Source organism: Chrysochloris asiatica, unplaced genomic scaffold (assembly GCF_000296735.1).
Source record: "Chrysochloris asiatica unplaced genomic scaffold, ChrAsi1.0 scaffold00042, whole genome shotgun sequence".
In the NCBI taxonomy this organism is placed as follows: Eukaryota; Metazoa; Chordata; class Mammalia; order Afrosoricida; family Chrysochloridae; genus Chrysochloris; species Chrysochloris asiatica.
The window spans coordinates 20,411,015-20,434,694 of NW_006408560.1; the positions used below are offsets into that span (position 1 = coordinate 20,411,015).

At 48.9% G+C, this 23,680-nt stretch overlaps 1 protein-coding gene across 2 annotated transcripts in view; it reads left to right on the forward strand.

Moving 5' to 3' along the window:
- Window positions 1–4,668: 4,668 nt before the first annotated feature.
- The window catches only part of VANGL2 (VANGL planar cell polarity protein 2), a 37,038-nt gene continuing 18,026 nt past the window's right edge, over window positions 4,669–23,680 (forward strand). Inside the window, exons 1-3 of one of the 2 annotated variants that reach the window (XM_006861653.1) lie at window positions 4,669–4,960; window positions 20,448–20,708; window positions 20,833–20,953. In XM_006861653.1, the coding sequence (XP_006861715.1) occupies window positions 20,638–20,708; window positions 20,833–20,953 (192 nt within the window). In that variant the 5' untranslated portion in view covers window positions 4,669–4,960; window positions 20,448–20,637. Of the gene's footprint in view, window positions 4,961–20,447; window positions 20,709–20,832; window positions 20,954–23,680 lie in introns of those variants that run through there. The other variant, XM_006861654.1, reaches the window with a different exon arrangement.

Genomic DNA, 23,680 nt, shown 5'->3' on the forward strand with positions numbered 1-23,680 from the left:
ATTGTAAGGATGGTGCAGGACCGGACAGTGTTTCATTCTGGTCACTATGTGTTGGAGCTGACTTGATGGCACTGGTAGCGCAGTGGTTATAAGTGGGGCTCCTAACCTCAAGGTTTAAAACTACCAACTGTTTTGTGGGAGAAAGATGAGGCTTTCTGCTCCTGTAAAGATTTACAGCCTTGGAAACCCTATGCAGAGTCACCATGAGTCGGAACCAACTCCACGGCACACAATCAACCAACCAATCAAGCAACAACAGCAAATTCTAGAAAGAGATGAGTGAAGAGGTCAAAGTTAGAAACTGGAGAGATTAGGGACAACTAAATAGAATCCTGGTGTGGCACTACATAAGGTCGAGTTGAACTGCAAGGTAGTCAGTTCAAACTCACCAGCCTCTACTTGGATACCCTATATAGGATTGTTATGAGTCTGAACTGCCTCAGTGGCACTGAACAACAACAATGGAGGCAGGAAAGAATTGGATCTAACACGTATTTGGAGATACTCGCCTTAGAGAAGAGAGATGGGGAGAGCATTTATAAGAATGGTGAAAAGATGGCAGAATTTAATTCAGTGATTCTTACATTGGAATCACTGAGGGAACATTTAAAAAAAATGCCAATAGCTAGGTCTCAACTAGGGAGATTCTGGTTTAATTAGTCTGGGGTGGGTCTTGCTATGTTTTCAAAGCTTTCTAGGTGATTAAAATCTGCAGTCAGGGTTGAGAACCACTGCTTTAATTGTAGGTAATTTTGTAGATCGGTGATAATGGGAAGGGATTTGATGAAGCTCATACTTGATAGAGGTTGGACAAATAGGTAGTGGTGAAAATTTGGGATAAGTGAAGTAAGGAATGGGAAAAGAGAGGATGGCTAGAAGGGATGGGAAATACTATCATCTTTATGACTTTTCTGTGCCAGGCACTGGGGGTATAGAAATACTGTGGCTCAGTTCTTGCTCTCAAAGCAGTTAGGAATTTACTTGCAAGACACGTCACAATAACCCTATGACCTAACAGAGTTCTTGGACAGTTAAGATGCTTCCTTCCTGCTCCCCTTTGCTTAATGGGGGAAAAAAAATACAGAGATTTCAGAATATAGATTGGAACTGGAAGTAATTTTGTAAGCATTGACAGTAATCTTGAGAAGTTGGTCACTGGGGATAGGATTCTCATTATCCCGTGAGATGGGAGTGTCCCTGGCTTTCTCAGCAGGGCGGGGATAAGATGTTGGTTCTAGTTTGGCATGTGGACACACTACCGGGATCACCTGCAACTGAGATGTGGCTGTAATTGCTAACCACTTATAAGGAGACACTTGGATGGCCACCATACTAGAATGTGAGGCTTCTATGCTTGAGGGAGGTACTAAGGATTTTTATTTCTCAGCATCAGTGCAGTGACAGGATCTAATCCTTGCCACAATGGTCTGGGCCTAACCAGATTCTATTGCCACTTATTAAGCCCTTTGCATCTTCTCCAGGAAGCCCAACTTCTCAGGGTTTCTGAGAGACCTCTGGTCTACTGAGAACTACATCTCTACTCCTTTAAGCTCCTGAACTGGTTGTTGTTGTTAAGTGTCGTCAAGTTGGTTCCAACTCACAGTGACCTTCCAAGAAGTAACTGGTGGGTTTGAACCACCAACATTGTGGTAAGCAGTCCAGTGCTTATCCTACGGTGCCATACTTGGACTCCAATATCTTTAAAAATAAATAGGTATTGAGACTTGAAGAAATAAGAAATGTGTTCAAGGTCACAAAGCTAGGAGCTGTGCATTCAAAGCACAGTCTGCTCTACTGTGTGTCCTTCAGGCCCAAGTTCCCTTTGGAAAATCCTCATTGAATGCCACTTTAGTGCCTCCTCCCTCTACTGAATTAGGCTCATCCCTTGGGCCCAAGTACTTGGGACTTCTTTTTTGGTCTCCTGGCTTTACTCGGTGAATTAATGTGTGAAATTGAAATGGGTTTCCATCCTAGGGGTCAGGGTAGAGGGCAGTCCAGAGAATAGCTAGATGAGACACATCACAGCAATTAGATTAAATGTTGGACCTCTCCTCCATAATCCAGTTTTATATAATTGACAGAGATGAATTAGCTCAGAGACATTTGACAGCCCCCAGTCGCATGTACCCTCAGAGATGAGAAAAGGAGGGGACCATGTTTATTTCTAGTCTGATGTCTGACTTAGGTTTCTAGCTTTAGACGAGACCAGTCTGTAGAATGATTTGCCATTCTGGCATCAGCCTTGTTTCTGATTCCTTGGGATCTTTTGAGGTCTGTGAAGCAGGATAGCATTATGAAAATTGTTGCTATTGTCATTAAGACGGTTCCAACACATAGCGACCTTGTATAGGGTTTTCAAGGAGCAGCTAGCAGATTTGAACAGCCAACTGTTTGGTTAGTTAGCACTGTACTCCAGTGCTTATCCTACAGTGCCAGTCCACACAAACCTCCCACTCGCCCATTCATTCAGATGATCTTTCTTCCAAAAATCCGTGAAGAGTAAAAAAAATGTGTTTGTCATTTGGATTCACTAACCTCAAGTTCTGGATTCTTAAAGAGTCCTGGTGTGTTGCTACGGGTTAATGCTTTGGACTGTAAAGTTTGTATGAACCACAAGGTCGATGGTTCAACCTCACCAGCCACTCCTCGGAAACCCTATACAGGGGTGTTATGGGTTGGAACAGACTCAATGGCACTTAACAACAACAAACAACAACCACCTTAAGTAGGCATGACTCAAACATGAGGAGTTTTGGATAATCTTGGAGTCAAGGATGCTACACAGGAATTGTTGTTAAGTGCAACCCCAGCACTGTGTAATGGTGGCACACTGGGGTATACTCTGGCAGGACTGGGGACACCCGTCCTCCCTCCTTTCTTTTATGCTTCCCAGCTGTGCTACCTAGCACATGGTGGGCACCAACTGAATGAGTGCAGGAACTCCTGGTGATTCCTCAGAATCACTTGTGATCTATGCTGGGAGAAAGAAGGAGGATAAGCAGAGGCAAAGGTTTGGGTAAAGAAGGTTCTCCTTAAGGTTCTCCATCTTTGAATGGAACAACTGTGTCGCCATCTTCAATCAGGGTACAATGGATGAACAAAAGAGAGATCATGTCAAAGGAAGAAGTTTTCATCAAGGAGAAGCTGAAATCCTCAAACAAGTGAGGAAGAGAAGATGGGAGTCTCCTTTCCCGGGATTGCTTAATCACAGGGTTGAGTGAAGAGGTATCCTGATTGGAAGTTGGAGGATGAGGCGATGTTGATAGGGCCTTGTACTGCCTGGGGAGAAGTGTGTGAAGGTACTTTTTAAGCACCACTATTCTAGGTAAGTGCTGGGTTGCAAAGCAATAATACTAATGATAATATAATAATAAGTATTTACTTTCATTCACTTACTCCAAGGGGGCAATAATGACTTCCCAGAGTCCAGGCAAAAGGTAGGGGTCACTCTTGGTGGGTTCAGGTCTATTGTCCCACTCCATGAACCCCAACTGGTTTCTTAGTGTGTTCTGAGGCATAAATAAATCCGCAATGTGTCCGGTATTTTGAGATTCCCCACAATCCCCGAGAGTGCTGTGACTCTGGTAGGCTAAGCCCTGGACTGTCAACCAAAATGTTGGCAGTTCTAGACCACCAGACAGATGTACCGAGAGAGAAAGATGATGCTTTCTGCTCCACAAAGGTTTGTTGTTAATTGTCATCGATTCGATTCGACTCATAGAAACCCTTTGAGGGTTTCCGTGGGGTAGCTGATAAGTCTGAACTTCTCACCTTGCAGTGGTTAGCAGTCCAGTGCTTATCCTACAGCGCCACACCAGGGTTTCCCCGCAAAGATTTAAAGCCTCAGAAACCCTATACAGGGCCCACAGCACTTGCCAACTACAAAGGTTATACAAAATTCGGCACATTTTTACTCTGCACGGGTTTTTGAAGGAAGGACCATTCCCGGGTCCAAACTCCCCGGAGCCTCCCCCGCCCCTGCTCCCCTAGGGCAGGGTTCCCTTTGTAATTAATCCCAACGTTCAAACCAGAGGAGAGGAAAGAAGTGTTAATGAGGGGAGCGTCCCAGACTGACTGGGCGGTCGTCGCTCGCAGCTAGAAAACCGAGTAATTAAATTATTTTTGGAAAGGGGGGGTATGGAAGTGATGGTGTCAGGGAAATCCCCGTATGCATGAGGAGGAGAGGAGCGTCTCCCCACTAATTAAACTCATGGATGACCCTCCTTTCTCTCTGCCCCAGGGGAAACCCAATCTTCCCACGTCCCAGATTCCAAGGGATTTCGTGCAGCAAGGATTGTAGCCCTATAGAAGAGACCGTGGCCATCCCCAGAGTCTGAGGGCTTTCGACTTTGTCAGGGAGGTAGGGAGAAACATCCCCAAGAGAGACTACAGGCTGGGCCCAGGCCAGCAATCTCAGCCTTCCCCTCCGCACAGTCTCAAGGCCGATTCCCAGGACCCGAGAGGGCCGAGGGGCACCTGAAGGCGAAGGGCTGGGGGAGTGGCGACTCCCGGAAGAGCGGGGCCGCAGACAATGGACACGGCGGTGGGAGGAGCAGCGTCTGTAGGAACAGCCGGGAGGTGGCACCCGGGAGCGCGCGCTCCCCCGCCCCCTATTCCCCCCGCCCCCTCTCGTCCCCTCCCCCTCCACCCTTCCCCCCCTTCGCCGCCGGCTCCCGATCTGATCCCTGATTCCTAGATCCTTGGTCCGGCCATGGGAGCTTAAGAGCCCCCAATTCCCCTCTGGCCCCCCCCCGCCCCCGGGGCCTTGAGGGGGAAGAGACAGCGGTTTGGGACCGAGCAGGGGGTGACCAGGTTCAGGATCCCCCCTCTCAACACTCCCCATCGCCTGCGCTGCCCGTCCCGGAGCGCGGAGTTCGGAGCGACCCGGAGCGCTGCAGATACAGAGACGCCGGGCCGTGTGGGGTGCCCGCCGAACGCACCGGGTAGCTCGCAGCGGCGGGTGAGTGCTGGGCCGCGGGGGCGCGGGCAAAGTTTGCAAAAAAAAGAAAAAGAAAAAAAGAAACCGAAAAGGAGGACAATCGTGCAAGGGAGCTAGGGAGTGCCGGGCTTTAGCAAGCAGGATGGCTTACTGGGGAGGGGGAGCTCCAGGCGACCGCCTTCCGGTTCGTTCCCCCACCACACAGTGAGCATTCCCCCCACCCCAACTTTGAGGAGGGGGCGGAGCCCAGGCCTGGTGAGCCGGGGACTTTCCTGCTCCCTGGACCCGGGGCCCGGGCGGGGGCTGTAATGATCCCGGGGGAGCCGGTTCAAGCCGGAGACTGGGTGTGTGTGTTGGTGGTGGTGGGGGAAGCGGTAGAAGGATCGGAATCTGGAGGTATTGGAAGCCGAGGGGTGACTAGGCGTACATAATACCCCAGGAGTGTGAGGAGGGACGGGGCAGGTATGCGATCTGGATGTAGTGTGGAGTCTGGGGAGCCGGCCGGCCAGAGCAGAGTCGGAGGTGGGGTGGTGGTGGTGATGGTGTATGCAACCCGGTGATGGGGCAGGCGGCCCGGAGACCTAGACACTATATTGGAGGCAGAGGAGATAGGCTCCCGCATCCTTCTCCCCACTCATATTCGGTCGGGTGCATAGTGAGCCCTGCATTCGTGAGTTTTGAGGGATTGGTGGAGAACCAGTGTGCATGATTCTTTGTTTTTGTGTGTGTGCACGTCTTGACGAGCTTCATGTTCCTCCAGGTGGGCCCCTGGGTTTGGATGTGTAGAGCTGTGCTGGAGTCCAGAAGGCGGCAGACCGTGTAGCTGCTGTGTATTTGGATGTGAATGCTCAGGGGAAGGGGTGTGTGCATATATGTGAATGTACTGGGTAAGGGGTTTTTGGGGAAGAGGTGCATAGGGACTGAGGAAGGTGGGCGTGTAAATGCAGATGGGGCATGTGGGCTAGGTGTATGTGCGCCTGTGCACTGGGAAAGGGGTGTGTGTGCATCTGTGTTTTTGTGTGTTTTACCTGTATTGTTGAGTAGGCACCTGTGTGCATGCTTCTGAGTGTGGATTAGGGTTACCTCTTGTCTCTGCAGTCAGGTTTTCCTGGCAGGAAGTCCAAAAGGTTGTCTGGTGGATTCTAGGCTTCTTGGAAGACCCTGCCTGGGGTCTTGAGTATAGGGAGTGCATGACTGTCTTTTGAGGTACCTGTTTCTGAAGATGATTTTCTGGGTGAGAGTATATGATGTGGAGGTTTTGGCTGTAGTTCTGGAGAATTGGGATGGCCTGGAGCGGTCAGGGAGAAGAAAAAGAGGAACTTCCTTCCCCATGATCTTAGGTGGTTCTCGTTCTGGTAGAGGATACATTCTTGACTTCCCAGCCCAAGTTCAAACCAACTTCTTCCCCTCCTCCCCTTTTTTCCACCTTGTTTAGAAAGCCTTTTTGGAATTTGCTTTAGTCCTTGAACTCTACTTTGCCCTTTGGATACCAATGCCCCTGAGCAGTCTTGGTCTGAGCAGATCTTGGTGTGTAATAGAGATAGGAGGAAGTGGAGGCAGGAGGGAAGAGCATACCTGGTGGGGAACAGCCTGGGCTTCCTGTCCATAGGTGGGGAAGGTGGTGTGGGGGTCTTGGGCAAGGATAGTGGGACGGGATGTTTCCTTAGGTGTCTGTGTGGTTCATCACTTACTTTCTTTTTTTTTCCTGGAAAGAATCATGATTGGGACTTGGGGCTTTTGGTGTGGAGCAAGATGTGAAGGTGAGGAAGGGGTAGGACTGAGCCTGTGAGAAGACAAATTCCATCAGTTCAGCAGAAAGTCAGAACTGTCCTGGAAATGAATCTATTTCTCAGTAGAGAAACAACAACTGCCTCCGTACTTTCTCTTCTTTCTTGTTCTTTCTCTTTTAGGGTGATAGGAAAGGGGCTGGACATCTTTAGGACACAAGTCTTGTTGCCCCATCCCCACTCTCTCAGGTGCATTCTTGATGCCAGGGGTTAGGTCCCGACATAGAGTTTTAGAAGGTGAGGTTGTGACTGCACATGCCCATTAGGGTCTTTGGGCAATTTATTTGTGTCTTCTTTGGTCCTTAAGGCTGCCCCCGCCCCATCCTAAGTCCTGGGGATAAGAGTAGTGGGCTATGAAAATGTTGGGACCAGGAATGGGGAGCACAGTAGGAAAAGACTGTTTAAAAATGCAGACTATCCAAAACTGGACACCTGTCTGATGGTTAGAAGAACTACCAGGGCTAGCTAGCAAGGCATTTACATCAAAGATGGTATGCACCGACCTTCAGGGATACCTCATTCACTCTATACACTCACCCTGTTAAGTGCCACTGAGTCTGTTCTGACTCATAGCAACCCTGTGTAGGGTTTCTAAGGAGTGACTAGTGGATTTGAACTGCCAACTTGTGGTTAACGATCTAGTGCTTATTCTACAGCACCATATCAGGACCCCATATACTCACCTTTGTTGTTGTTGTGTGCCGTGGAGTCGGTTCCGACTCATAGCGACCCTGTATAGGGTTTCCGAGGCTGTAAATCTTTACGGGAGCAGAAAGCCTCACCTAGTGAACGCTGAATTATTTTACTAGTAGGGAATCTCTTCTAAGGAGGAGGAATTGTGCTCAGACAATAGGAGATACCATAGCTGAAAATACTTGCAGACTAGTGGGCACTTTAGCCCCTCCTTCCCCATTATCTTGCTCCTGTCACTTATTTTCTGTAATTCTTTCTGGGCAGGTTTCTCTGGTATGTCTCCTGCTCCTGATTCTTTTAGGTCCCAGGAAGGGCCTCCTTTCTCTGACCCTACAGCAGAACAGACTGCATATCTGGACACTAAGATCCTTCCAGTTAGAAGGGGAGTGAACTTAGTTGGAAACTTTTGGGGGAAAGAAGGATGAGATCTGGGATTTCCCTCATTGCTTCTGAGTTTTGGAGAGTCCAGTCTTCTTTTGCTTACTCTTCCCTCAACAGCTGTCTGCACTGCAAGGTGAATGGGAGGACTAGACAGAGTTGGTTGGAATTAACCTGTGCAAGTTATTCAACTCCATTTCTCAGCCTCTTAGGTTTCTTAATTCTTCAACCCAGGCTGAGCCCTTCCATAAAGGCACTCTAGATCTTCCAGCAGTCTCCTTCCCTGGGTTTCAACTTGCTTTCAAATTCTGCCTTTGCCACTTCCTAGTTCTGTTACTTCAGACAAAATCAATATCTTCTTGAAACCTCACCTGTAAAATGGAGATAGTAATAGGCCCTACCTCTTCTGTTTCAGGAGTCCTGATGGTGTAACAGGTAAGCGCTGGCTGCTAACAGAGAAGTTGGCAGTTTGAACCCACCCACAGGCTCTGCAGGAGAGGGACCTGGCAGTATACGCCCATAAAGATTACAGTCTAGAAAACTCTGTGTGGCTGTTCTACTCTGTCATATTGGGTCGCATTGACTCGGTGGCACCCAACAACAACAACCTCCATCTTTTCTTCTTTATCTGAGGATTAAATGAAATAATAGAGAGACCACTTTGTACAGTGCATGGCATATTGGAAGTACTCTGTAAATGTTAGCTGTTTATGTTCAGATTCTGATTGATGATTATTACAAAGGAGAGGATTCCTAATGGGGGGACAGAAGGGCTGCACTTTGCCCTGCTTCTCCTGGCAGGCCATGCTAGACAAGTCACCTTCTCTCCTGAGTCCCTACTCCCTGCCAGGTACTATGAGAAGCATAGGGGATGAAGGGGTGCTAAGACAGGCCCCTTGTTTTCACAGGGGAGAAGAGCATAAAGGGGGATTCATTGACTGAGCGCTGTATGGAGGTGTGTTGGATGGACCGGTGGAGCAGAGAGGAACAGTATTTGGCCCAGTGGGATGCCAGGGAACCACCTGGAGGAGATGTGCCCTTCATTGAATTTTAAAGTATTAGTTAGGTAGTGGGAGCTGAAGTGAATACTGTTGGTAAAGGCCTATCATGGGCATTTGGGAGCCACATTCAGCTTGGTGTTTACTGGATCTTGAAGTGTGAAGTAGAGGATTTGACCTCAGTTTCCCTGTCTATAAAACGAGGCTAATCATCCCTTTACTTCCATGTCCTAAAAGGTTGGTGGGGGTGGAGGTGTTAGGAGAGAGGAAAAGCTGGGATAGTATTGCCTGTTCTCAGGTCTGGCTGCAGGATGGGACATATTTTTAACTTTTTCTTTCCTCCTCTTTCCTGGGCAGCTCCCTCCTGTATGTATCTACTCTCATCCTTGGGGGTACCCATCTTCCTGCTTTACTTGGCATCAACTTCCCCCCTCTCTGAATTGACCTGGAATTCTTCCTCTCACCCTCTCCAGGTGGGTAACACTGTTCATGAGGAGATTTTGGCAGTACAGGTGAAGGAAGGGCCTTGGGAGTAAATCCTTCACACACACACACACACACACACACACACACACACACACACACCCGTAACCAGCCCTTCCCTGCTTTATTCTGTTTGGTGGTGATCAGACAGACGTGGGTGATCATCTGTTACCCTCTCTCTGCTGTGACCTGATCTGGATAGAACTGAGATAGGTCAGGGAGAATCTTTCCCTTTCCTGCACCCTGTTTGGTACCAAGGAGGATGCAGAGACTCTCACTAGTGGGACCCTTTGAAAATGAAGTGTTGCTGGGCTTGCCTGATGCCCCCGGCGAGGCTGGTAATTACAGACCCGACAGCTGGGAACGGGTTTGGGAGAAGCGGGCTTGAAATCAGCAGAGCTGAGGATATCCTGGCATCAGGGTGGAGCAGTGAGAGGGGAGACTAGGAAGAAGCTGGGGGCAGGGGTGGGGCCCAAGTCTTGGGGCTCCTTCTGCCATCCATACACAGCTGGGTTTAGAGCCTAGAGGAGTATGGGAGGTGTGGGGCCCAGGCCCTGCCTCACTGTAAGTGTGCAAAGAGAGAGGGGAGCAGAGGGGCGGTAGGATCCAGGAGGCCCTGAAGAAAGAAGCAGAGAGTGGGAAGAGGGGTTTTGGCTGCTTTCTTATGCAGTACCTGGGTGTAGTCTAAATGAGGGAGGGGCCATCATCTGGGGACTAGGGCCATATTGTACCCAAAGGTGATTTCATTTTATTCTGTGTGAGAACTTCTTACAATGAAGCTATGGAAGTAGGACGGGGAGGGGATTGGCTGTGCACCCCTAAGGTAAGAGAAAGAGCCAGCTTAACATTTATTCTCTATCATGTGACAGACTCTGATATTCTGTATACATTATTTTGTTGAATACTCTTAGTCTCCTGAAGTATAAATTATTATCCCCATTTTTACAGATAAGAAAACTGGAGTTGAGAAGGTGAGCGACTCATCTAAGATTACACAGCTCCTAAGAAGCTGTACCAGGTCTAGCTGGCTTCATTGCTCATCCTTTTTCCAATCTGCGCTCTTCATTCCTCCCTTCTCTCTTTCCGATCATGTCTGTTTTTGCTCATCATTGCTTTAATCTTGAACTTGAACAGTCCTCCTGTCCTGCTGAACAGCAGACATGAGTCCAGTGCCAGCCTGAGGAGTAGTGGAAGCTACACCTCAGGGTAGGGGTAAGACGGCATCTCATGGAGGGACCTGGTTTCATCTCCAAGATCATCTTGTTTCCAGACACCATGGGCAGAGCTACCACCTGGGGCAGGAAGTCTTCTGGGGCTGGCTCTACATCACTGCTGGGTCATTGTTGGGAATGGAGACTGTGTGAAGGGAGTGGCAGGGGCTCCTGGATACAGGAAGGGCCTGACCCTCATCTATGGAGTAATCCAGAAGACCTCCTAGTAATGCCCCTCAAAACCCGATTTTCATCAGAGAGTTCCTGGCGCCCCCACCCTGAGCAGGAGAAAGTATGTGTTTGGGTAGTTGGTGTTGCGGATGGGGTGGGGGCTGTGCTCTGGCTTTTTAGGGCAGAGAGGAACAGGTGCTGAGCCTGAGGTGTGAATGCAGTAACTTAAAAAACAACCAGTGTTTTGTCACTTGCTTTACTCCAGGAATGGAGGGGGAAGCTGCACAGGATGGGGGAGTTGAGAATCCTCAGAAAGAATGAAAACCTCAGGTGGTGGGTTTGTCAAGATGGTGGAGACCGGCACTTGAACCTTTCAGCTGACTCAGTTTTCCTAGATAAGAACTGGCTGACTTACCAGATCAGAGGCCTTGGGCCAAAGAGGAAAGAAAAGATTTTAATGATGGGCAAACCCAAGTCCCCCCACAGCCAGTCACACTATGTCTCACACTCTTAGGCCCACTCGACTGCTTTTCCATACAAGCTAGTCTTCCCCGACAGTGCTCCCCATATGTTCTTTCCCCACAGCCTTCCTACACCACAACTCTCCCCATCCACATGGCAAGCCTAAGGTTAGCTAACTTCCCTTCCCCAAGTAGCTGCTTTCCACCTCCTACTTTGAGTCGGCCTGGGTGAGCAAGCTTTGAAGGGCTCTTGGGGTCAGGGACGATTGAGACCAACCTAGGACGGTAGGTTATAAAGAAAGGGTGGAATTTTCAGAGAGGGTGGGAGTGTGGGGAACATAGAAAGTTGGCTTAGTGTTAGCACAGTTTGCCCACCTCCTGTTGTTCATCTTCTCCTTACATTGTAGGACTTGAGGTGTCTGTTTTCCTTCTTGGCTGTACCATTGCTCACCTGGTGGACAGGCAGGGGCCAGTCCTTTGCCCTAGCCAACGTGGGAGGAGACTCAGAGCTTGGTGGGTGGGAATTGTGGGGCCTGCCCATTGGTGGAAATTAAATTGAGCATCCAGGCATCTAGAAGCCCTGGTTACCTTCCCACCAGTTTAGCGTCCTGTCTCCCCTCGTCTGGCCCCCACCTGGGACAGACGCCAAAGAAATTACTCACCCTCTCTACTGCTCCCCACTCCAAGTCTCCTTCCGGCCTGACTGGGAATGGGTTTTGGTGAGGCTAAGGAATGGGGTGCGATAGAGTGTATGTGCATGAATATGAGTTGTCAGTGTGATGTGTGTAGTGTGTTGAGGAGCAGGGAATTTTTGAGAGCTGAGGTGGGGGTGGGGTGCCAGTGAGAAAGCAGAGCAGGTCTCTACAGAACCTGCCTGGCCAGGGTGGGTGGAGCTGGGTGTGGCAGGCAGGAACCATTCCAGATTTTAAGAGGGGGAATCAAAGTGTGGGTATCTCTCTGTGTATGTGGTTTGGAGGGTACCCTACCTCACCACTTGCTATAGACTGAGGGAAGTTAAGGCAGTAGTTGGAGAGGGGCTTGGCTCTGGCTTCCTGGCTCCTTTTCAGTTAGAATTCAAGCTCAGGTATCCTGGCTAGGTTCCCAGTTCATTGGCCCCTCCCCTCTGATGTTCCCTGCACCAGGGTCTGGTGGTAAGAGGCTGCTCTGGAAGATCAGACGCCTGGATGACCCAAGTATCCAAGCCCAGCCCCTCCTCCACTATTCATCTCAGTTGAGAGAAGGACCCTGCCCCCAGCCCTGGAGCTATAAGTGTGGTGAGCTCATGTCTAGAGCTGTCCTGGGAGAGGACCTGGTTAATAGGGCAGGAGTGGGGGCACTCAATGCCAGCTCTTGGGCTGTCTGGTCCAGCTCTTTCCTACCTTCAGCCCATTGAGATCCAGCTGCCCTTTCTGGCCTCTCAGACAGCACTGTCACGCAAGGACATAGGTGAGGGCAAACTCCTCATCCCACGTTTGGTTTAGGTCTGACCCTTGCCTCCTCAGTGCTTTCTTTTTTGGTAGAGAGAAATCCAGCATAAGCCTCCCGGGATGGGTGGCTTGTGGATGGAGGTAATGGATGGGGATGAATGAAGGACAGTGGGGATCCTTGGTCAGAAATGGTGGATGGGTGGGTGCAGAAATCATCCCTTTGTGGGATAGGGCTTTTGGATCTTGGACTTTCTTGGTTTAGGCCTGGCTAGTCAATGTCCCTTTGTCACTGGGAGAGGAGGGAGTATGGACAAGAATCAACAAAATCTCTACTGCCCTGACCTTCTCAGAGACTTGCCTATTCAAAGAACCAGTGTCTAGAAGGAACCTTCATGGAGTAACCAGGCCTCTCTCCAAGAGTAGCACATCTCAACATTACAATGTTACTAGGATTTTTCTAACAACAAGAAGAGACCAAAACTATGCTTTCTCAGTAGTGAGCTACCCGTCCTTGGAATGTTCAAATAATAGCTCTGTAACCACGGAGTAGCCACATCATTTCTCTAGGCTCTACTTTTTAATCTACAAAATTTAGAGTTGTACCTAAGTACAATGATCTCTTCCAGCTTAGTACTAGAACCTGCTAGAACTTACTGTCTCTTCCTGCAGGGGAAGGGGAAGCTCAGGGAATGATGTGGGCATAATCAGAGGTTTGTACACCTTCATCTTCCATGGAAGCTGAGTTAGGGGCTTGCATTTTTACCCCATAACACATACCTCTGTCTCCCTACTAGTACCTGGCAGGGCTGCCTAGATTGAGCACATCTGTGAGTCTCAGTGAGTAATGTGACAAAGAGGAAAAACTAAGGGTTCTGTAGTGGGACAGTTGTGTTGTTGAATCTGCTCTGCCTCATATCCATTTTAGGGCTCAGCAAGGTGCTGCTCAGGCCAGATACCTAGATCTTTGACTATTGGGCTTTGGGAGGTTATACTGGTAGCTTGTTTCTTGCCTCTCTTCTCCAGGCCTCCCATCACCTTCATGTCCAGAGAAGATGGGCATCCAATACTTTGAGTGGTATCTAAATAGGAGTCCCTAAACCTTGGGGGTGTGGAAATAGTAAGTGGATGGACACTCTTGAACTCTACCCAGCTGGGGGTAAAGATTAGGGAGCTGGAGGACTAGGGGTGTCTACATGCACACATGACCCATGAGTTATAGTGGGGAAAGGAGTGCAGGGAATATGCAGTAAGACTCAGTGTAAGGTAGACTCACTGCTAAAGGAGCAAGATGGACAAACCCCACCTTTGTCACTAATGTGTGGGTAAGGGACACTATAAGTCCTCTACCTGCCTGGAAATGAATCCAGGCTTCACTTTTCCACACGTCCATGACCCTTGTTTCCAGCTGCTTTTGTGGCACTTTCTCACCCTAACCATACAGAGTTAGAATTCATCCCTGGTTACCTGGAGCCTAGTCATTGGGTACCAGTCGTAGGCTCAGGTATCTGCACAATTCCTTGCACTTCAAACCATCCAGCCTCACTCAATCTAGCCTTGTTCACCAGCCACCTGTGCAGCCTTTTCTCTGTCTCCACTCACCCAGAGCGGGGTCTTCATAAATCGACTGCTGTGCAGCCCTCTTTGTTCACCAGCCTTTCAGAGCTGGTTCCTCTAGAGTTAGGGCTCTGTCCTTACAACTGCCTGAGCAGCCCTTCTCCGAGTTAGTCACTTCCAGCTAAGTCAGTCTCATTGCCCCCTGTGGGTTCTTTAGTTCTCTGTCACAGTTCACAAATTCCATGGAGACAGAGCTGTAAGATAAAGGTTGGTTTTAACTGTGAGGTCGGCGGTTCAAACTCACGAGCAGCTCCTTGAAAACCCTATACAGGGTTGTTATGGGTCAGAACCAACTCGACAGCACTTAACAGCAACAACAACATTACCCATGTGGACTTCTGGTGTGGCGCTATAGGATAAGCACAGGACTGCAAGGCTGGTTTGAATCACAAGGTCGATGGTTCAAATTCACCAGTTGCTCCTCAGAAACCCTTTACTGGGTACCTGTGAGTCAGAATGCACTCAATGGCACTTGATAACAACAACAATTATCCATTTATTATAACCAAAAAGAATACAAACGAAGAGACACATCAAGCAAGGTGTGGGAGAGTTCCTGGCATGAAGTTTCCATTGTCCCCAGGGATGTGGCACACCCTCTCCCATACCATGAATGTGCTCACCAATCCAGGAAGCCCCAAAAAGGGGAGCTCCAAGGTCCAGGGTCCCTTGGTTATTGGGACCTTGATGAATACACATTCTGGGAGCTTGATGCATAGTTATGGTCTATACAAATGATGAATATGTATGACTGCATCATGCCCCGTCCCCACTTCCTGAGCCCTGTTGCCAGGTGATGAGGTGGGAGCTTCCAGCTCATTTGCACATGTTTAACTGTTGCCTGGCTATTTTAGAAAGCCAGACATCTTGATTGCTGGGGGTTAAGATGAGATGTTCTGTTCCTGTAACGATTTATAGCCTCAGAAACCCTACGGAGAGTTGCTATGAGTTGTAATTGACTCAGTGACAGTGGGTTTGGTTGGTTTGGTATTTACAGGTAAAGGGCCTTGGTGGCACAGTGGTTAAAGTGCTTACTAACTGAAAGGTGATCAATTTGAACCCAGCAGCTGCTCCTAGGGAGAAAGACATGACACTGCTTCTGTAAAGATCTACAGCTTTGGAAACGCGTTGGGGCGGTTTCTATGCTGTAGGGTTTATGACTTGACTGCAGTGGGTTTTTGGTTTTACTTTCAGGAACCAGAAAGGAAAGGGCAAATCTAGTTCCTTGTTCTACACTCAACGGCTCTGAAGAAGTCATCGAGCCCATTCCTCTGCATATTCCCTAGTCCCTGACTGAGGAGAAGAAAGCTATTTGTTTAAAACTTGTCCTTTTAAAGCTCTGTCTCTGTCAGAGAAGTTTTGGTTTCTTGTTTCCATTTTCCTCCCCTCTGAAGTCCTTTAGAAAAATCAAACCCAAGTAAGTGCCTTCATGTCTTGTGCTTCCAGACCTGTCCTCAGTAGAGAAGAGGAACCATTATTGTTAAGTGACATCAAGTCAGTTTTGCTCATAGCGACCCCCCGTATAGGGTTCCTGAAGGGCGACTGGTAGGCTTGAACTGCCAGCCTTGAGGTTAGTAGTGTAGTGCTGATCCAACAGTGCCATCTCAGGACTCCCTGAGGACCAATGTTGTTGTTGTTAAGTGCCATTGAGTCGATTCTGACCCATAGCGACCCTGTATAGGGTTTCCAAGGAGCAGCTGGTGAGCTTTGTAGTTCAAACGACTTTGCAGTCTGACGCATTAGCCCACAGTGCCACACCAGGACTCCTTGAGGACCAATAGGTGCCTGCTCTTAAGTGCGTGTCTGTCTTCTCTGCGCTTCCCACCTTTCTTTCTCTGCCTGTGGCACCCTGGCTCCTGTGGTGCTTCTTGCTAGCCCTGTCCTCTGCTTTACTCTGCTGTTTGTCCTCACCCCAGGTCTAAAATAGCTGGTACTGGGCTGTGAGGTGGACCAGAAGGAGCTGGTCCTCAGGACAGACCTCACAAGTGGCCTTGCCCACTTCTCTGCCTCCTCTCAGTGGTTGGATGGGGAAGGGTCTGTTCCTGGTCTGTCTTTTGGCCAACACCAGCCTTACTGCACCTCACCATCAGGGCCTTACTCTCTCTGCTTGGTGCCAGGTTCTGAGTGTGTTTTTTCCAGGGCCTCCGATTGTTTCCTGAAGAAACCTGATCCCACAGCTCAGACAAAAGCTGGGCCGCCAGAGGAGAAACTCCATTCTCTCCCCCTCTGTCCATAACCCTTCGCTCCATAACCTCCCTCGCTTTGGATGCTGGGTATGGGTTCCAGGATCCAGCTGCCATCACCTAGGCAACAGGGGGCTTTGGTTGCTATGGTGATCAATGTGGGAGAAGCTGGGCAGCCTGGACAAAAGCCCCCACATTCCCCCAGCCCTCCCTCCAGTCCCCTTGGGATGATACTGAGACACATTCCATTAATTTTATTTCTGAAAGGCCTTTGGAGGGGAGAAGGGTCTCCTTTTTTGTAATGGTCTTTCTCTTCCCTCCCTCTCTCCTCTCTGGCCTCCTTTTAACCCCAGATAATCCATGGTTGGTTTGAGCAGGGGGCTGAGTGTTTATGTGTCTTAGGGGGTGAGTGGGGGCAAGGTAAAAGGCAAAGGAGCACAGTCCCTGTTAACAGCACCCCACCACCCCCTCTAACTGCCAGCTCCCTGCCCTCCCCCTCTCAACCTCATCATCCCTCTGACATTTCCACTTGTGGATCTCATCCAGTCATCCCCTTCCCCCTTCCCTCCTCCCTGGGAATGCTGCCCACCCGGGAGACCCTCCAAATCCTTGATTTCTGTGACTGATTAAATAAGGGGGACTTCTGCCCTTCTCTTTGCTCACCTCCCATCCCCCCATCGCAGCCTCTCCAATCTCCAATACTTGGAATCATTCTCTGGGGGTACTTGAGAGAATAGCAGACAGGGGTCTCAGCAGTTGGGTTAATTTTTGACCCCTGTGCTTGGTGAGGGGTATGAGGCACATGTTTTGGTGCTTTCTGGGCACCCTGACGGATTGGAGGGGTGGGAAGGAGGGCCTATGTTGGTGCTATAGTAAGTAGCAGGGGACACTGATAGGGAGCATTAGGTTGAGCAGTTCTTAATGGTTGGGAGGGCACCTGCACCCTTGCCTTGTTTGAAATTTATTGGTAGGGTATCAAAATGGCATTAGCTTCCCTCCAGGGTACGTTTGAAGTGGTGGTTCTGGTTGAGTGTGTGTGTGTGTGTGTGTGTGTATGAGAGAGGGAGAGAGAGAGTTCTTTATTTAGTCATCCAAACAACAGGGTTTATTTATATTATTTCTCAGAGGAAGTATCTGGGATTGCAATATGAGCGATCCTGGAGCCAGAGCTTTATTAATTACTTAACTAATTACTAGCTGAGCACTTTATCAAGCTCTTCTTTCACTCACGTGATGCTCAGAATAACCCATGAAGTAGGTATTTTTATCATCTTCCCTATTTCACTGATGAGTTTACCAGACTACAAAGTACAGAGATGCTAAGTAACTTGACCATTGTCACACAGCTAGTCAGAGAATTAGGTATTGAACCCAGACCCTTAGATGCAAGTCCCGGGCTCTTTTTGCTGTTACCGGGCTCGTGGATGTGAATATTCAGGGTGAGGGGGAGGATTTGGAGTTTCTGGCTTTGAGTGTCTATATCTAGACTCACTCATGATAGTTCTCTTCCCCTTTTTGTCCCCATCCTCACTCTGTGACCCACTTACTCTCTGAGCTTCCCTGTGAAATTCTCTTTTTAAGAGGAGAACTAAGAAAGAATGGGCTGGAAACAGAGAGAGAGAGACAGGTGAGGCATCTAACTATATATTGAGAGGGAAGCCAGTAGAGTTGATTGATTCTCAGGAGAGGAAGTAGAAGAGTGGATGACAAGAGCCTTGTTAATGGCAAACGTTTTTAGAAAGGTTTAGGGCTGGGTTAAGGTGTGATATCTGGTCCCGAAGTGTGCCATTATTACACATTTGCCTTGACAGACATAGGGACATCGCTAGTCCATGGACTGCCTCCAGATGACTGTGTTAGGAGAGTAATTGAATGAGTTTAGCATTATTTCATCTCCTTACAGTCGTAGTTTCCCTGAGATTCAGAGAAGCATATTCATTTGCTAGGCTGACATCAGTTACTTGCTCTGTTCCCATGGGTGGGTGGGTGTGTAGGTGGATACACATATATGTCAATCATATTTACTATCCTCAGATTACTGGTGGTTTAGTTTAGTTGGAGAAAAGGTAACAACCATATAAAACAAAGCAAATCCATTTTAGTGCTTAACATACTCGACCTCTTAGCATTTGACCTGGCTGTTTATCCCCACTTCCAGACAATCTTAAGTTTTGGGCTACCATGAACCTACAGTCTTTTGGCCCTCCTCCTCCTCCCTTCCTGAACTCCATTGCTCGCTCCTTTTCCTCTAGACACATTTACATATCGGAGGTCTCAGGGATCTGTCTTGGACTTTTATTTTCTTTGTTATTTCTACCCTCTTCCTAGGAGATCCTATTCATTCTCATGACTTTGAACACTGTTGATACCTCCAGCTCAGACTCTCCTCTAAGTCCAGCCTTGTATGTCTAGCTGCCTGTTTGAACTTAGCATACCAAAAACGGAGTTTATTGTACTCCTCTCCAAACTTGTTTCTTTCCCAGTCTTCCCCATCCAATTAATGGCACTATCATACTGGAATTCCTGACACTGCTCTCCTTCCACCACCAACAGATGTCTGAAACATGTTTGTTTCTTTCCTCCTTCACTGTTCTGCCCTGATCTCAGCCTGGACCACTGCTGTAGTCTCCTGACTCATCCCCCTAGTCATGTTTTTCCTCTTTCCAGTCCACACGTACATAGATAAGATCCTTTGAAGAACAGTCTATTGCTCTTGGAACAAGACCCAGAACTTTTCACCTGACCTCCAGGATATTGCAGTAATTTTGTCCCTAGCTTTTACTTCTACATCGGCCCCTACAGCCTTCTCTCTTCAACTCTATCTCCATTGACCATTTCCTTGATATCCAAACTCTTTCCTGCCTCAGCCTTCACATGTTCAGGTCTTCTGCTCCGAGGCTTTTCCTTTATTCTGGTTAAATTCTCTTTCAAGTTTCTCCTGAGGTGTCATTTTCCCAGAGATGCCTTCCGGAATCACTTGGTTTAAAGTAGCTCTTGTCTTCCCTAGATCGCTCATAGTTTCCTCTACTTTTCCTTCCTATCACTACTATAGTTAGTCGTTTGTACTTACCTCTTTCTTCCTTTAATGTGCATCTTCCCTGCTAGACTGTTTTATGACCATATGTATATCCCGGGTCCAGCAAAGTACATGGCTTATAGAAAATGTTTTAAACATTTTTGATGCATCAATGGTTCAAGGTAGGAAATAAGAGATCAGAGCATGGTGATGACTGTTAATAGTCAGTGGTCAGAGTGAGGAGATAACATGGATGCTAGAGTAGGTGGAGGGAGGGTTTCTTTGAGTTGGTGGGGTCTGACCTCTGAAGAATGAGCTGGGTTTTGGTGAGGGCTGGGGAGAAGGAGAGGTCATTCTTCTCTGCAGAATTAGAAGTGAAAGTATAGAAGAAAGATGCTGTCCCACAGCCCATAAACAGCCAGAGACTTCATGGCCTTGCCTATTTCGGATTAGGCTTTTGGAGAATGGCATCCTCCTCCTGCCCCATCACATTATCTGTAGTTTCTATCCATACTTCCACCCCTTAGTGGGAGCACACACAGACACACACAGTGTCTTAAGGGGATCAGCCAACTTGACCTGGCCAGTAACTGTGGGTGTATTTGATGTAGATGTTGGAGACATGGTGCCAAGCAGTGCAGCCATAGGCATACTCAAGAGTGTGTGTGTGTATGTGTGTGATACGGAAGGTCTGGTCAGAATCCAGCTACTTTCTGCTCTCCAAGGTCTCTGTTGGTTCATCCTGTCACCTGGCCAAAGCCTGCCTGCTCCAAGCCTTAGCTTTCTGGGCTGAGACTAGGAAAACACTGCTTGGATTCTCTCCTCCAGGGTATCCAGGGTTGGGTCATTTTGTTCATTCTGCCCTGGGAGCCTTTGCTGGCCCTCTTCTCCCACCCGTGAGCCCTTGACACAGTCTGGGGGTTCTGTTTTAGGAGGCAAGGCAAGAAGATCCGGACCCATTCGACAATGTAGGAGCAGAGGCGGAAGTATTCTGGGGCAATGTCTGGGCTAATCGAAACTTCATCCATTTGCCGTTTGTGGATGGGCTTGCTTTCTGGGAGCTAATAAGCTGCTTCCTCTTCTCAGGAGCGTCGCTTGATTTTCTCTGAGATAAGCCCACCCGTCCAGCAAAATAGAGTCCCTCAGGGTGACGGTTGACTTCCTGAAGGTGCCTCTTGGCCTGAAGAAGCCGGTGCTAAAGGAGGTGGCTGTGGGGCCCCCCAAGAGGCCCCAGCCTGCGGCCCTGGAGCGCTACAAGGCACGGCGCTCAGACGCCATGGACACCGAGTCCCAGTACTCGGGCTATTCCTATAAGTCGGGCCACTCCCGCAGCTCCCGAAAGCACAGGTGGGTGTTCATGGGAGGGTGACCCAGGTGGCTGGAGGGAGGGCTGGAATTGAGAGGTGGTGGGTGGGGCTGGCTGCTAGGGGGACACAGTTCTTTCTCCTAACCTCCTCACCTCCTGCTGTAGGGACCGCCGGGACCGACACCGCTCTAAGAGCCGGGATGGGAGCCGGGGAGACAAGTCGGTGACAATCCAGGCTCCAGGGGAACCCCTGCTGGACAATGAGTCCACGCGAGGGGATGAGCGGGTGAGTGACCTGTGTTTCTCAGTTGTTGAACGCTAGAATCATCTGGGGAGCTTTTTGAACAAAGTTGATACCCAGATTCCTAGTGTTTGGGATGGCTCTGGCACCAGTATTTTCCCCCAGGGCAGAAGGAATTTAGGGCAAGACATAGAGTTTTCAGACTGTTTTCTGGGAAGCTGGAGTCTCCATCAGAGAGGGGAGAGAAGGACTTAGAAACCTAATCTCCTCAGTCAGAGACCAAGTAGGGTTTTCATTCCCTAACCTTACTTGAAGGCATCCAGTAACAACACAGCGTCCCAAACTAAGACCTTGTTACACAGACCCCTTGAGGGCAGCAACCTCTTCCTTATCATCATAGGGCTAAGGGGACCGGGCACTGTCATGGGAATTGGCTGGTTTTTCTGGAGCTGATGCCAGCCAATAAGGCTGTTTTAGAATCTGGAGGAGGCGGGTAGGTGGAGTCTGAGGGAGAGAGCAGTCAGGATTTGTTCTCCAGTCTTAAGAGGCGGGGACTCCAGCGTACCCTGGTGGTAGCCTTTGGAATAACACCACCTTGGAGCAGAGGTGTGGGAGAAGGAACAGGCTGAGAGAATGGAAGGGGCGGGGAACCAGGAGAGTTTTCTGGGATAAGGGTGAGTAGTTGCTTCTCTTCTAATCTGTGCAGTTACCAGGTAGGGAGGACAGTAGGTAAAGTGCAGCCCTGGGATACAGCAAAGGCAGGATTTACTGTGGCACTGGGGTTGCCTCATTTTTCCTGTTGGGAACATCTTAGGAGGTTGAGGACCCAGCTCTTTTTCCCTCAGAAGTAATATCTGTGACATTGGGAATCCTGGGTCTTGCGATTAGATTGGTAGCTGAGGGAAATGTTTATCCTCCCTTTTCTCAGTCCCTGGGATGTGACCTCCCCTGTTCTTGAAGCGATCTTGAAACATTCTCATCCCACCTGGGATGCCCTTGGAGAGGACATACAATGTGTCTGGGCCCAAACTAGGGTGAAGAGTAGGCCCAGTTTCTTGAGCTGGACATCAACCAGTTTCTGTCCTTAGATCAGCATCTCTTCTGCCATTTGGGGACTGACAGGTACTTTCTTTGAGTGAGTTGACTTCCCAGCCTCCTTAATCACGGGCCCTGCCGGGTTGTCTCCCCCTCCCCGGTGTCTCAGCTCTGTAGTCTGAATCCCTTGGGTGGCAGCTTAGGGCTTCCTATCCCCTCCCTGGGTCTGCAGTGAAGAGACTGGGCAGTGAAGGCCACTGAGGCTTTCAGGACTGCTCTGTGGGATGACCTCCAACCACTGTAGGGAAACAGCCTGAGTGGACCAAACCCACAAGTGCAACTGGGTACCTCCTCCTGCTCACACTGTGCCTCTAGCCTGCAGCCCCTGTACTGTGGGTGTTCAGATGGTCCAGCAGAGCTAATGGGAAGACCAGAGGCCCAAGCGACCTTAAGTCTGCCCCTGTGCCTCCCACACCCTGCACTGATCATTCATCCTCTCCTTCCTTCCTCCTAGTATTCTCTTCTCTTCACTAAACTGCTTTTGTCAGGTCACTCCCTTAATGAGAAGCCTTGAGTGGCTCTAACTGCCGCACAGTGGATGTGCATTGCTCAGCCTGACCTGCACAAGCTTGATCTGGTCACTTGTGGCTTCCCCTTGCCTGCTGTGCTTGAGTTTTTTCTGTGTGGGGATCTCCTGCTTACAGCCCTCCAAGTGCCTGAGCTCACGCCTCTCCTGCATCTGACTGCTTCCTTGCTAGGTTCTGCTGAAACCCTGGCATGCTCTGGAGGCTGGGGGAACTTAGGGCAGGATTCTAATATTTTATATTTTGAACGATTCATGGGGATCTTGGTAAAAGGCTAATTCTGTTTCAATAAATGTGGGTTGAGGCCTGAGGTTCTGACTTTGTCATCAGCTCCCAGGTGATGCTCATGCTACTGGTACACAGATCACATGTTGAACAGCCAGGCCTTAGAGCCCATATGGTCCAGTGCTTCTTAACCTTGGCTGAACTCACGAATCATTTAGGATGGGACCAGGCATTAGTATGCTTTCTAAGCTCTCCAGGTGATTCTAATATGTACAGTGAAGAGTGTGATGATTCTGTAGGATAAGCACTGGAGTTTAAACCACAAGGTTGGTGGTTTGAGCCCACTCACTGCTCTTTGGGAGAAAGATGAGGCTTTCTGCTCCTACAAGGGTTTGCAGCCTTGGAAACTACATACAGAGGTCATTATGAGTCAGAAAAGAATTGATGGCACTTAACAACAATAGCAATGTGTGTAGTGGGCTGGGAATAACAAATTCAATCCAGCTTCTTCATGTCGCATCACAGTTGCAGCATCTTGGCTGTTACTGCCCCTTCGGGTTAGCTCAGACTCCAGGTTTCCTGGCAGATGTCTGCTTTTGTTCACTGTCTGAGCAGCTCGTATAGCCTTTCTCTTGTGCCCTCTGTGCTGAGACCCAGCTCAGCATATGCAGCTGTCCTCTTTCACTGACCAGTGTAAAAGTTCCCCGAGGACCCAAGTCATATACTTTTTGTTTTGTTTATAATTTAATAATGGTAATATAAATACGTTGTTCTTGTTAAGTGCCCTCTGTGCTATTAACTCTGTATAGGGTTTCCAGGAGCAGCTTGTATTGCTGACCTTGCAGTTAGTAGTCCAGTGCTTATCCTATAGTGCCACACTAGGACTCCTAATATAAATATATATTGCCATAATAAATAATAACTATAT